Source organism: Mugil cephalus, chromosome 17 (genome assembly GCF_022458985.1).
Source record: "Mugil cephalus isolate CIBA_MC_2020 chromosome 17, CIBA_Mcephalus_1.1, whole genome shotgun sequence".
Classification (NCBI taxonomy): Eukaryota; Metazoa; Chordata; class Actinopteri; order Mugiliformes; family Mugilidae; genus Mugil; species Mugil cephalus.
The window spans coordinates 18,833,250-18,848,689 of NC_061786.1; the positions used below are offsets into that span (position 1 = coordinate 18,833,250).

Consider the following 15,440-nt stretch of genomic DNA (forward strand, 5'->3'; position numbering starts at 1 on the left):
AGCACAAGTAATGACTAGTTGACGTTATACTGCGGTTGCAGCTCTGGAAGTTCAGACTTTAATCAGTAGTCTACTTCACAAATCTTCAGTCTGTTTTCAACTGTCGGGTCATTCAACAAAATTTTTGAGGAGTCATTACAGTTTATTCAGAGCTCAAGAAGCTACTTGAATGACTGGTGAAAGATCTTTAAGAAAACCCAACAAGTCATGTTGCTTTATAGACCCCTTCACGGTTGGTAAACAGTGTGATGTTTTTTTGAGGGGCGGGGCTTAATTGGATACAAAACATCTCAGCGTCGCTTAGCATAATTTAAATGGACTGTTTTGGCACGAATGGACAAGGAATACGCATATTTTAGTGAATATACTAATACACTCACTCCCGAAGACAGTGAGTGTTATTTTAAAAAGTTGACTCTGACTGATGGGACTATATTCACTGACCCCTACGCTCTCACTCACTGGATGGACGATTTGACCAAAGGAGGACACACAGGGAACAAAGTCTGGTCTGGCTTTATCAAGTGAAGCCTCTCCAACAAAGATATTACAAGAAGTAAGTGGAAACACTGTGGAGGGTCACGTAGTAAATGCAACTTCTGCTTGGACACCCCTGAAACACACAACTAAAGTTGCTTTAGCGGTTAGCATTAGCATTAACATGTAACAAGAATCTCCTACATAATGATTAACTTCACGTAATTTCAGTCACAATTTAGTCTAACCCATAACGTCATCCAGGCTGAAACTGATGATGCTTTACATATTAATCTTATCTGATTTGAAGTGTGCCCATTGTTGATTGTCTCACTCCAATCCTTTGTTTTAATCGCCAATGCTAAAGCAAAGTTGTCTACGACTGGCAGTGGTATGTGATAAAACTTCAAATTTAGATTTTTCGACATTTTCACCGTTAAAAATGACAGTGTTTGCCTCAAGCTTCCCCTTTGTTTTGCCTCCAGTTAACGAGTTCGAGTTCAATGAAACCTTTGTTTAGGGTTCAGAACAATTCAAATCTCTGTAACTCTATAAATTTGCATTTTTTTAAAAAAAAATGCAAATTTATATGCAAAATAACCAATGTATTTATTATTAAATAATTAATGTATTAATGTATTGTAAATGCTAACAAGCCGTTGTCTCCATACAAACATAAAAATCAGAAGAAACATAGCCCTGTGATATAAATGAACCTACACAATGACATAAAGAAGCTAAACGCTGCTGCAAATGAAATTTCTGCCCTTGCATGAATGAATCAATGTCAATAATCCAGATAATTACCATCATTCAATTACGTTTTGCTGATAATGCAGTGTCTGTACTTACTAATTAAATGTTTGCATTGTGGTGGTACTATTAATATTCTTCACTGAGTAAATACTAGCTGCAGACTAATCCTCTTAACAGAGCATTCTCTAAAACAACACAATGAATTTTCTCCATAAGCACATGAAGGTGGGATATTTAGCTCATCATATATCGTCTCAACATAATCAGATTTTATTAATTTGCCCAGTATTTTATTGATTAATGCACTGATTTTTATTTAATCCTCTAAACAAATAAATTGGAATTAGCTCCAAAGTCTGAAGTGTCTGCTGGAAATCTCACTGTAAAGCTCTTTAAGGAAGCTTCACACTGACAGCTGACTTGTCCAATGGTTGTCTGGATCTGCTGGTTACCCAATAGCAGCTCGGTGTGAGTTGCTGCTCTTCTCCCATTGGTGAGAAGTGTCGGTCTGCCCCCTCGCTGCCGCTGATGCCTTTCCTCTGGTCAAGGTTGCACTTGCAGTTCTACCAGTAGGACGCGACTGGAGCTCCTGATCCTCAACTTCTCCCGCTTGTGTTTGCGCACCACTGAGGGATCTCCCACTCCGGCAGAAGCAGCCATGGATGAGATGGAGGAAGAGTTAAAATGCCCCGTTTGCGGCTCCTTTTACCGGGAGCCCATCATCCTGCCGTGCTCCCACAACATTTGCCTGGCTTGTGCCCGGAATATTCTTGTGCAGACCCCCGACGCCGAGTCTCCACAGAGCAGCCGAGCTTCGGGGTCCGGCGTCTCAGATTATGATTATCTGGATTTGGATAAAATGAGTTTGTACAGCGAGGCGGACAGTGGCTATGGCTCGTACGGGGGCTTTGTCAGCACCCCTACCACCCCTTGTCAGAAATCACCAAACGGAGTTCGGGTTTTCCCCCCGACGGTCCCTCAGCCTCCACCGCAGCAGCACCACCACCTTCTACCGCAGCCGGGCTCCCTGCCTCCGATCCCCCGCAACTCTTGCATCACCTGTCCGCAGTGCCACCGCAGCCTCATCCTGGACGACAGGGGACTCCGCGGGTTCCCCAAGAACCGGGTGCTGGAGGGGGTCGTGGACAGGTACCAGCAGAGCAAAGCGGCCGCGCTCAAGTGCCAGCTCTGCGAGAAGAGCCCGAAGGAGGCCACGGTGATGTGCGAGCAGTGCGACGTCTTCTACTGCGACCCGTGCCGCCTGCGCTGCCACCCTCCGCGCGGTCCCCTCGCCAAGCATCGACTGGTGCCGCCGGCGCAGGGACGGATAAGCCGCCGCGCCAGTCCCCGCAAAATCTCCACTTGCACGGAGCACGAACTGGAGAACCTGAGCATGTACTGTGTACAGTGTAAGATGCCCGTGTGCTATCAGTGTTTGGAAGAGGGGAAACACGGCACGCACGAAGTCAAAGCTCTGGGCGCAATGTGGAAACTGCACAAGGTACGTGCGTAAAATGATCAATCTGCGCAACGTTTCTCGACCGAGTGCGTCTTTTCCCTGTGTGTGTATATATGTGTGTGTAGCGTCTCCTCGCAGTGATGCATTATCCCCCGAGCTGAGCAACAAGTCCGTCTTGAAAATAATTTGCCCTCTCTTGTCAGCTCTGCTTAGCGTCCAGCAGATACACGGGGCTGTGGGAAGGTTCATTCTGTCACTTTGGATTTAAACGAATGCTGAACAATGTATACTAAGTGGATGAATATTCCTCCCTGACACACACACATCCAGCTCATATTTCAGTCTCATAACTGGGGACTTCGCTGTCTGAGAGGCAGCTGTATTTGAAAATTCAGCAGCATGCCTAGTTCATCAACAGGAATCTGCACTTAAATAACAAACTGAAGTTGTAGCCATGTCTAATTTCAGCTCTTGACCATTTGTCTCCCACGGATTCCACTTCCATCTGTACTCTGACAGCTCGCAGGCGCCCCAGAGATCATTAGGCATGACTAACGTTGGGGCTTTATTAAAAGGCGGCGGTGAAGAACAGATGCAGGCCTTGCAGTGTGGTTTGAGATTCTATTGGAGACAGTTGTTGTGGGCAGAGACGGGCCCGAGCCGAGTGCATCTCTGCTCCCCTCCACAGATCTCAGTAAAGAGAGATCATTTACACCCATCACTGGTCTCATATGCCTTCAGAATGACCATTTAACTCACCAATCTTCTCTCCTCGGTGATGCAGAGATAGCGTTTCACCTCAGGTACCTGGTGCCGCTGTAAAAAATGATGGAAAAATCAGCAGGTGTTCAAACATCAAATTTCCATCGTTTGAGCAGTTGCCAAGCATTTCTGTTAAATCTTTCTCGGATCTAAAATGAAAAAAAAAAAAAAGGTGTATTTTTAGAAACCAATCAGCGGTATGAGGTGTATTGGTGCCAATATCCAACCGGTCGTCCCGTTTTTGGCCTTCGCCGCCTCTTGCTTATTTCTGAGCTGTCATCTGAAGCTGCTGCCCACGGAGCTGTGACAGATGGCTTAGACCTCGGGCCTGGCAGAAATGAGGATGGGCATCTTTCTGGTGCTTCAGGGTGTTCCTTGAAAATCCTCATGAGAGGAAAGAGTGAGACGCCTTCTTTCCATATGCTACAGACATTTTGTAGATTCTCGTATATGGGGGAGGTCTATAAAGTCACGGCTCCGCTTTTCTCCACTTGCTTTGTCACTTATGTTGATATTGTCTGAAATCAACCAAGAAAACCAATAGATTCTTACTGTTGAACTTTCTCCTACACCTGAAGCAGAAACAAACATCGTCGGCATTTTTTTGTGTTTTCTGGCCACCAGATGATTCCAAAAGTTTGGACACACCTTCTCATTGAATTGAGTGTGTCCAAAGTTTTCACTGGTACTGTATTTGCTTCTTTGTTGCTCTGTTTTGGTCTCCACCAGTTCCTGACTACGATATGTGGCTCTTCAGTGCATGAACAGTTTTTCTACTGACTGATGGACAAGAGAGTTCTGGCTCCTGGTCAAAGAGGTGGATCATTAGACTTCGACTTCCAGCTACGAACTTAATTATGCAAAGATTTGAACCCTTAATATAATTAAAACACGGTTATTCCTGTTGTAAAGTTGGGCTTTCTAACGTGGAAGTCTATGGGGATTGACTTGCTTTCGGAGCCAGCCTCTAGTGGCCGTTTGAGGAACTGCAGTTTCTGGAACTTGTGTTGGCTTCTGTTTCCAGTTCTGGTAGTTGCCACTGGGTTTATTCATACACTAAATAGGATGCACACAAACATCTTACTTTTACCCTTCACACTGATCAAAGCTTCGAGCTAGTTGTTTGATGTGGGCTGTTGCATTTATTCATTCATTCTTTTGCTGTTCAAGCAGGAAGTGCAACTGAAAAACTCAACCCTGCATCCACGCCTGCAGCTTTTTACACTTTTAGGCCTTTACAGTTCTATCATTTCATGAGATCTCTTTCATTTTCCGACTGAGATATTTATTTTCTCAAGGTTTTCTACACTCTTTGCTCTCTTTATCTCCTTGTTACATTTCTCTCTTTGTGGGGAGAGACTTGAATCACCTGCCGCCATGGCAACCGGAGCTCCCTTGATGTTTTGCAGAACAGCAGAGGTCTCTTAGATACTGGACCCCACGAGGAATCCATCCCAGATGCTTTACAGCGTCCCACCCACCCTCCTCCTTCTACTGTATGCGTGCCCTCTGATGCTTCAGATCATTACTGCCGCTCTTCACGCTGCTTTTCTGCCATTTGCTAACACGTTTTCTCTTCGAGTCTCGCAGGCAGTAAAAAAAAAAAACTGTCTAAACTACAACAGTGAACTATTTCAAGTCTCCAAAGTCAATCTGGGTTACAAAAGAAAAAAAAAATGGAGGGAAAACTTGTCTGCCACTTCAGATTTCTGTCAGAAGGTTTTATGTTGTGACAGGATGCCTAAGTTAATCTTTGTAAATCACATTTAAAAAAAAAAAAAGAGGCATCGTCAGACTGTTAAATCGATGCATAATGAGCATCCTCATCTTTTCACGGATGTCATGAGAGGTCGCGCTGGACGCCGAGCCATGTCTAGGTCACGCTTTGTCGCCTTTAGGGGCAATTAAAGGTGATTAATCAGATGGAGGCTTATGTACAAGGAGACGCGTGACTGTGCAGAAAATAAGAAGCAGATTGCACCAGAAAATTAGCTTTTTTTTTTTGTTTTTTTTTTCTCCGAGTGCTCCAGGAGGACAGATAAATCAGTGGCAGAAGTGAAGATTTTAACCCAGACCCTGGAGATGATTTCCTCTTTGTAGTATTAGGGTAATTCAAGGATTTTCCGGTGTGCACTCGTGCTCCCCTTTAATGTCACCATGCGTTTGATCCCGAGCTTTGAAGAAAACCAAAATGCAGAGCTAACAAGAAACTTACGCGGGCTCTCATCCACGATGCCCCCTCCCCACTCCAAAAAAAAAAAATACCAAGCTAATGAGGGCAGAAAGAAGCAGGTGCTGGGACCCGAGTCTCAATCTTTACGCTGACGTTGTCGGCAGCTGATTTGTTTCTGGATGAGAAACTTGCCGCTTCCATGAGCTGAGAGAATGAGTGGAAAAAGCCTTCTCTCCTTCTTTAACCACCACCCACCCCTCTATAATAACGAGGCCGACTGTCAGTCTGGATCCATTGTGTCCACAGTCGTGTCCTGCTGTGAGGCCGCTCAGCAATCAGGACATACGCACACAGAAGAGCCAGGAAACTGTCCATTACTGCATATATGTGAGCTTAATTAGTGATAAGAAGAAATGTGTCATAGCCTGGCATGGCTATACTGAATCTGGAGCTTGTTTCAACACATACAGAGAAAAAAAATTGCATGCATGCTCCTTCAACCAGTGGGCTTTTTATCAATATGTTGCATTGAACATAGTGCCTCAGCATTAAAGCCAATGGCGGGTGAAGGGAATAACATTAAGAATGTTTTTGTTCTGCTGAGATGTCACTTAGACCAAAGACACTACTTAATGGTAGCAGCAAAAAAACAATTGTTGCCTTAATTGGACTCTAACCGGACAACCAACATCCTGGAGCCAGACGCTAATCCTCAAATTTCTTGATGCACGTGAACTTTGTGGGAAGTAAACGGGAGAAACTAAACAATATTAGACAGGTGGTTTTAACCAATAAGAGGTGTCTGTACTAAACTTTGAGTTTGATGGTTTTCTCTTAAATGGGATTAAATCGGTTTATTGATTGAAAATGTGCTTAAACTTGGTTGATGTTGATGTTGTTTCCTGCTCCATCGAGTCATGAATGTGCAGCGACCTTCTCCTGATGTGTCTCCAGAGTTTCCTAATGACAAATCAATAGAGGCCCAGCAGCCCGGCGGTGAACATACTGTAGCCCAAATCTTTAAGCGTATCAAGTAAAAGACACAGTTGCCGGATTGTTGGGCGTAGCAGAATCCCCGCTGTGACAAGCAAAGTTGTGACTGGGGTGTGTGGAGAATGAATTTTCACAGTGGGCGTGGGCCCGGGTGTCTCCAGGCCATTTAGGTCGACGCTGCTCCATTAGAGGCGGTGATATTTATCCCTGGAGCTGCCATGTAAAGAGATTAGCTGTGTAAATGTTAATGAAAGACGGAGATAAAGAGCTGGAAAATGGGAGCGACGGGATGACCTCGAATGCCTGAAGAGAGGAAGGGAGATGGGCGAGGCGTTCACTGTCTCATCATCCAGGGAAGGATTTACATGGGTCCACACAGGGGGGGAAAAAAAAACACTGGCTCATTCACTGATGGGATTTTCATTTTGTTGTGACATATTTTTTATGTAACATCTCAGGGTGGGAACACAGACCGGCTGAATATTTAAGCCTGCCCCAGGCGTAGAACTGATAACAAACGCCTCCTTTGTAGATCTGACAAAAAGAATAAAATTTTCCTTTTTCTGGGCATAAAGCGAATCCTGACTAAATCTAGCAGTCAAATGTTTAAAATGGCATAATTTGTTATTCTGCACTACATCTGGCCCGCTCTAACGCAGCCTACTTCAAATGAGGACACCAATTGCGAACCTGGAAATCTCAGCAGCAACGGCCTGGGACAGGTTACAGTCTGCAGTGACCCTGTTTTTTACCATCCTCCTTCATCATCATGATCGTAAAGTGGCTGTAATTAGCTGTAGACTGATTGAGTTGATATGACTATTTGCATTTTCTCTGTCTCCTATTATATTGCAGCATAAATTAAATCTGTAAGAATTGGTAGGGAAAAAAAAGAAGCAAAGACTGTATAAAGATGGATGTGGAAAAAAAACCCTGTAAAGTGAAGCCAAAGCAAGTAGAGCTCCCCCTGGTGTCTGGTGGCAGTATAGGTCATAAGCTCCACCCCCTCCATGTTAGCGGATGGGACTCAAAACACTAAAATACACGTCTAATATATTTCTTTTCAAGGATGGATGTCGAGGCATGTTCAAGTGTGAATAGTTTGGATAAGTTTCATTTTAGTTAGTTATTTGACGCTATAGAAACAGGGTGTGACATAATAGCGACCACTAGTTGCATAAAGCTGTCCCGTACGACCGGCGTCTTTGTTTATTACTGTAACTATATTGGGTTTGGATAGAGAAGAAGAATAATAAGAAGAAAGAAATCTGTCTGATTTACACATATACGCATGTTTCTTTTCAACCCATCCATTCAAACACACAGTAGAGAGTTGAGTGCCTTGCTTGAAAGCGTTTCTGCCATGGATGCTTGTTCACTCCACATTTCTTATTCCTATTCCTATGAGTCCTGGGATTCACACCCTCCAGTCCCAGCCCTGGATTCTCAAACCAAAATAGTAACATACAATGTCAGGTCAAGTGCAGATATTTTGGTATGGATTTTGGGCAAGCCCAAAACAGTTGGTTGCTGAGGTTGGAATTTATAGTCAACCAAATAATTCAAAGCAATACATACATGTCTTACCATCTGAGACACTGGATCAACCGACATTAGTTGATGAAAGGTTTTCTGAAGATCCCCAGAGACAAAGTCGCCCTCCAATAACAGAAAATGTCCTCTTAACATGCATGAGGCTATTGAAAGTACAAGTGAGAACACATTGTTCTTTTTGTCAGTAAAATAACAAATAAAATCTTCCTCATGTAACTATAGCAACAGATATTGATAATTATCTAATCCCAATTAGCTCTGGAAATGTTGGTGAAATCTTTCCTGTACTCTGCAAGCGAAGTCTCCATGGTTACGGCCACTGAGTGGCAGAAAATCATTGGAATCATTTGAATCATAGGCTTTAATAGCGTCTAAATTGTAAAATTAATTAAAAAAAAAAGGCAACTTTTCCTAATTCATACTAGTTCGTATGGGTCATTGTCGCGTCCATTTGTCCTCAATTTTATCTGATAATACATATACACTTTTCCTGGTCTCCCTGTATTTACTGCTACATTTCACTGTGTTTTAGGTGCCTTATCTGACTGACATGTTTCCTAAACTCAGGGCATTTTTGGCTTTTCATTACATTTCTGTATATGCTACCAACACGTCCTCTGGTTAGGAGAAGTAAGGTTTGTATTTAACTTTACAGGCTGCTGATACATGTTTTACCTCTGCTGCTTTTAATATCCACACAGGTGTTTTCACTGCACTTGGCACTCTTTGTGCTATTTATGTCTAAAAGTGCATTTTACTGACAGTGCTATCACCTTAAACCTTATATCTATAAGGATAAGGCAAATCAACATATTCATTTACATAGGTTTCTTTAAATGTCTCTCTTCTTTGATGTTCCTCTTTACTCAGTAGATCCCGTTTCTGCCAACAGATGTGCTCTGTAGAAAAGTTAGAGCATCCATTCTTCAAAATACACCTCTCTGTTGAGAGGTTTCACTATTTTTTTTTTCCTCAGTCGTGACCAGGTATTGTCTATTTGACATGTCTGAATTAGACCAGCAGGTAGTCGTCTTAATCATCTCACAGCAGACGTCGTCCTCGCTGATAAGAATAGATCACTTCTGCCCCATTTCCCTCTCCGCTGCCCCAGGAGTCCATCAAATAAGGACTCTCACATGACGAATCTGTGGCAACGTTCTCATAATAATGATTTTTTTTTTTTTTGGTGTGTGGATAGTTAACGACTTCCTGTGCATTATTGATGACGGCAGATATAAGCGATGAATAATGCACCGGCCGCTTAGGTTCTGCTTGGGAATGATGGTTTCGTATGGGACCTTGTCAAACACGGAGGAGAAGAATCGCAAACTGGCCCCGAGTCTGAGCTCTTCCGACGTGTAATCGAGCTTAATTTTTAACAAGAGAAACATTCCCAGGACAATTAAGATCAGCAAGTCATCCGCTTAATATTTCACGCTGTACTCTCCGAGGACTGCAGCTTCTCCTGTAAACAACCGCAACCTTTCATGTTGGAGGCTCTGGTTGGCGATTCTGTTGGGAGAGACACAATCAGTTATTAAGCTGTATAAAATTTCATTAATTTGCACTTTTCTTTCATCTAACAGCTGTGAAGAAAATGCATTTTTTAAAATTTTGGTTTGTTTTCCTACACTAAGAAGTTGACCTTACTCTCAGCTTTCACCTGTTTACGGCCTGTAGTTAAAAGACCGTAGAGAAAGTGTTTAACCCCGAAGCATTGAGTAGAAAAGCAGAGAACTTTAAAAAATCTCCAGGAGGCAACGCAGCTTTTTGAAAGTAGGTTATGGGAGCTCGAAAGCTATCTTTGCCGTTGAAGTGATGGACCGTTTTGTGGAGATGCAAGTTAATTAGCTCAAACAGGAGAGCTTTTACTTGACTGCCTCCGCGGCGTTAAGAGCTTAAGCAGTGACATTATACATACCTCCTCCTGGCTCTGCACTTCCCACTTCCTACTCGGGGCTTAAATTCAAATTGGCTCTGACGCCTTTCTGACACTTGCGCTTTTCTGTGACAGATTGGCTAGTTTGCTCGGCGAGAATGAAAAACGCACGATGGCCCCGGAGCCGCCGGTGAATAATTCATGGCGCGCACGTGTTCCCACTCGGCTTAATTACCGAGATGATTAGTCCTTGCAAATAGCAGGGGCACCGTAAGAATCCCCCTCTACCTCGACAACTGCTCCCAAGCTCATCCCAAACATTCCTGTGTCCTCTTCTTCACCCTTAATGCTGCGCGATGCTTTTATTTCCATCGTCCCTGAGCGCGATGCGTTTCGTTCCCGGGGGGGTATCTTGGGAATCGTATCGCATTAATGTTCAGAATTGTTCAGCCAAACTTCACAAAGCTCTTTTTCTACCCGAGAATCCGGGCTCTGCCTGAGCTAAAAACCGGGGGAGCGTGAATCTTCTGGTGACAGATAGATCTATCTCCCTTGCAAGAGATGAAAAATGCAAATGTGAGGTATGATGAAATGTAAATATTATGCATGACACATTCTCACAGATCATTTTAGAAATGATGGAAAGCTCGTCATGTTGCACACAAGCTTTTACAAAACTTAAAAACACAAAAACGAAAGCATGAGGAATTGCTATAAAAAATATATATATTAAAAAAATAAGTCGTATTTATTGGTTATATATGTCATTAGCATATTTGCCTAAACAGAGCTACAGTTTATGTTATAAAAGGTAATTGTGGGATTATTAAATATTATATTTATAGAAGAGATTGGAATTGGGTGTATTTTTGTTTTTAGTCTCACAAAAACTAATCGAAATGAATAACTTCAACTGTGTTTTCCTCTGCAAAGATGTGGAAGTTAGCTTGTCAAGCTAACTAGCCTGCTAATGGAAATACTGCTAAGAAGCACATGGGTAAATGAACCAACGTACCACTGCTTTAACTTATGACACTTATGACATGGTGCCGTCTATTGTTTTTATCTCGCCAAAATAAAAACAAAATGATCTGGATGGAATAAATAGTGTTCTCCTGCTGAGATGCAAACGTTAGCATTTTAGCTAATTACCTTACCAGCCAACAATTAAAGGATTCATCTTTTGTATAGTAAGAGTGTGTGTTTTGTTTCGACTCGTTGGAAAACAAAAGCACGATGATCTGGATGCATGAAACTTGCGTGTTCCTTTGCTGTAACATTAGAAGCAACCGTTAGCTAACTAGCTAACTACAGACAACATGCAAAAGAGCAGATGATGCATTTACTTTTTAAGCTGAACTCAAAAGTAAGTTGCCCGAATATAATAAATGTTATTGTATGTTTGTCTGCTGGTGTCCAGCTAATTACATGCAGACTATTTTCAAAGGAGCATGTGATTTGCTAACTACATTATATCCTAGCTTTGTCCTGCTTGTTAAACAGTAAATTACGTTTCAGACATGACACTGATCTGTTTTCTTGTTTTAAAGTGCATAAGCTGTAAAAATACAGAAACTAGGGTTTCTGGGTTTGCCCATGCACGTCCAAATCTTCCACGTTTCCCATCTGTGGCTGAATTTTGCCTTTCCATGTGCCAACCTGCTGGCCCTGGCCTCGGCGCTGTGGTTGTCACCAAGCAGAAAGTGGCTGTCAGCTATGCAGAGATAAAACAGCATCCTCTTTCATGGCACGTTTTGACCTGGTTTTGAGGACTGAGCTTCGCGGGCGCTACGGAAAATCGCCTCCAGACAATCTAGTTGCTTTCCATTTCATCTGCTCTGCCAACGCACACACTGCCTGTTGAAGCGGTGAGGTGAGACGGGAGCTGCCTGAACGTCCGTCACTGGACCGTCGCCTCGTCGGGAGAGGAATGGGAGAGAAAAACCAATCTAGGACATATGAAAGGGCAGGTGTGAGTGACCTGTCTGATCCGTGGTGAAACCTCTAGAGCGGGAGCGAACGCTTTGGACGGGTTGAGTGTGATTGACGGAATCTTAAAATGATGGTGGCAGCTAAGAGATGCAGTGGAGCTGATTGATTTCAGAGACACAGAAGGGAAGCCTTAATACAGTAGGATGCAAGATGTGCAGTCTGTTCTTTTGTTAAGAAATATTCTGCCTTCAAATGGGGTTTGTTCACAAGGAAATACCATGTAAGAGAAGATAATCCTTTATTTATTGTGGAATGCACGACCTTCTATGTGGAAGTTTTTGGAAAGGTTCAATATTTTTTAAATTTAGTAGCATAGAGTTGTCTTTGTAATTTTAGAATATGTTGCTCCCACATTAAGTATTAGCTTGGTAAACCGTTAGCGTTGGTGGCTTCAGTAACGTAGCAGTGTTATTCAAACAACTTACAGATGATGTTATTTATCCCTTGAGAAGTGTTTTGTGTACACGTCTCTAAATTTCCCAAGTTACATTTAAAGGCAGCAGTACTTTGGAATATTCTTCAAAAGTTGGCAAACACGTCGTTCATTTAAGACAAATTTGGGCGAAACTGTTCTATATCGTTTTAAATTTAAGGCCTTTTCGTTCTGACATTTTGCCTTTTTCTTACACTAGATAATTTTCCTGATGTATCCCTTCGATGAAGAAACTCATAGATATCTGTCCATACCATCAGATTTCCTTAAATCAGAGGAGGCGCATACACTTCATGTCTTTTCTTTCGTGCACATCTCTTGGGACTTTAAAAATATGAGTCCCCAGTTAACAAAGAGGAAGTTTCTTGAAGTCCTACACAATCCTGGAAAGTTTACATTTGGATCTTTGCTCAGCTGTTACCCGCTCAGACTGTCCCCAGTGGACTCATGGCGGCAGCTGTCATGGTTTCCCAAACGCGGGGTCGAAGTTCAGCCGTTGGCCCCTTGTAGACTGGTTCCCATTTGGCCGACCAGCGTCGCATTCCAGTAGCTGGGCTGGAGGCAGAGGAGTGGATGCGTGTGATGGGCTGTTTTCACAGCGTTTTCCACTGTATCAGCTAGTTGCTCGGTTTATTGCTCTCTTCCGGAGTTGAAGTGATTTTTCTTTCTTTGGCTCAATAACGCACAATATCCTCTTTTACTCCCAGAAGACAATACGCCCCCCCCCCCATCGCCTCCCATCAACTCGACTGTTGTTCACTCGACCAAACGAGGTTCCCACAGGGTCAGGCCACGTCCTGTCTTTCTCTTGTCACCTCCTTGTTCACACAACCTCGCTTCACATACGTGAGCAACCTGCTGTCCAAACAGGAGCGCTTCTGTGTCATCGCTTTCCCATCACGTGCGCTGCCCTCACCTCAACAATAGCAGCGCAACAGTTAAGTGCTCATGGTGCATCATTTCATTTCAGTTTTAGCTTGTAATGACATTTTGCGCGTGAGATTGAAGCAGTCGGTGCATTTTGTGTCAGAGGTGAAAACGCTGACACTTCAAAAATGTCAGATTCTCAGTGGTGGTGAAAAGCAGCTTTTGTTTTACATGTTGAACACAGTGGATCTGTCTCGAACGTTCACTCAGAGTCCTGAAGTTTTCTCAGGATAATGGCTGAGATTTCTTTCTTTTTTTTTTTTTTTTTGTACAGTGGGGATCTGTATCCTAAATAACTCACCCTGAACTGCCTCCATGTGTCTTTTCCGGTCATGAAATAGTTTAGAGTAGAGGTCTTCAATGTTTTTCAGGCCAAGGACCCCCTACCTACTCCCTACCTACTAAACTCTGCCTAGTGCTATTTAGAAATATACATTATTATCATTCAGTATTAAGCTACTCAAGTAATACACAAGTTCAATTTTTTTATTTTTTTTATTTCAAACATGTGCAACAGCAGGGGGACACGAATAGGCTCTCGGCCAATTGCGGGAACCTGACATAGTCAGCGTGTGATATGGTGCCTCCTGATTGGCTCAGCAGCGATAGGGGCGTGGCCTATTGAAGGCTTAGATTAACAGGTCTCGGCTAGTGTGGCACTCGAAAGATAACTGAAAGATAACGTCTTCTGCCTCCATTTATGGCTTCAAATATGTTGGATTCATGTTATTTTTTTTAAAAATATATAGAAAAGGGGCCAATCAACCAAAGATTTTGGATTCTGCAGTGACTAGCGAAAACCCCTAGGGGTCGTGACCCCTTTGAGTTAAAAAGTTAAAAATGAAACAGTACAAGTATACAAATTTCCTGTAATCCCCATTCTAACAATTGTGCAGGACCAAAAAGGAATTCTTCTACAGAGTTACTGCTGAATCATTTTCTGCTTGTTGTTTGGATGCTGTACCTCCCATCGTCCACGTCGTTGCCTGTTTGCACACAGAGGGCCGTCCTGCGGATTTACTGATTCGCCACAAGCCCACAACAGAAGCGCTGCCCTGCCCCCTGTAACGTCCTCTAATGTCCTCTCTCCCCCCTCAGGGCCAGCTCTCGCAGGCTCTCAACGGCCTGTCGGACCGAGCCACCGAGGCCAAGGAGTTCCTGGTGCAGCTGAGGAACATGGTGCAGCACATCCAGGTACCCGTGAACGCACGTAACAAACACTGCATAGTCTGCAGAAAACACTCCTCTGATCTGTGTTGGCATTTTGTTGCGACATATGACCTGTGGAGTGGATAGTTCACTTGCACCAAAGCTCTCTTTGTTAGATTTGCATGCAATGAACACTTTCACGTGCACTTGCACAAGCTTAATAAACTCAAACAAATATTCCCCTGAGCGCAGCCGTGTCTCCATCCAGCTATATGATGCACTTAATCTGACACGTTGACCGGGATTAAATGTAGATGCTCACGTGCAGACAAAGCTACGGTCAGCATAAGAGGCCGATTAGCGGAGGACGGTGGGATTAAATGCCCTCGTCGGTAATCGTCACACGGTGAGACGCTGCCGCTGAGGCTCGTGGGTGGGAAAACAGCAAGAGACGAAGGGAGGGAGGGGAGTGAAAATTTGAGACGTGAAAAAATGGATGGTACGAGGCATAATTGCCGTTGCATGATTCATGATCATTTTTCTCACGCCGCTCGTTTGAAGTCTCGGCAAAACTATCCTTCCTCCGTTTAACTCCGCTATAAATCTTATCATGTCTACATCGCAGCGTTTAGCTTCTAATAAATCAGCGCCCTGTTCCTTAAAACCTTTTGCTCATTGTGCATTCATTGCTTGACATCACCTGAGCTTCTCTGCATGTTTTTTCTCATTTGATGCGTGAATGTTTGCCATTTGTCCTGCAGGAGAACGGAGTGGAGTTTGAGGCCTGCCTGGTGGCGCAGTGCGACGCCCTCATCGACGCCTTGAACCGACGCAAGGCCCAGCTGCTGTCTCGAGTTAACAAAGAACACGAGCACAAGCTGAAGGT

General features: G+C 43.5%; 1 protein-coding gene across 2 annotated transcripts in view; it reads left to right on the forward strand.

Annotated features, from left to right (window-relative positions):
* The first annotated feature begins 1,149 nt into the window (after positions 1-1,149).
* trim9 (tripartite motif containing 9) overlaps positions 1,150-15,440 on the forward strand; it is a 40,770-nt gene continuing 26,479 nt past the window's right edge. For both annotated transcript variants that reach the window (XM_047610215.1, XM_047610216.1), the window contains exons 1-3: positions 1,150-2,734; positions 14,504-14,599; positions 15,316-15,438. In XM_047610215.1, coding sequence (XP_047466171.1) covers positions 1,892-2,734; positions 14,504-14,599; positions 15,316-15,438 — 1,062 coding nt within the window. In that variant the 5' untranslated portion in view covers positions 1,150-1,891. The remainder of the gene's footprint in view (positions 2,735-14,503; positions 14,600-15,315; positions 15,439-15,440) is intronic.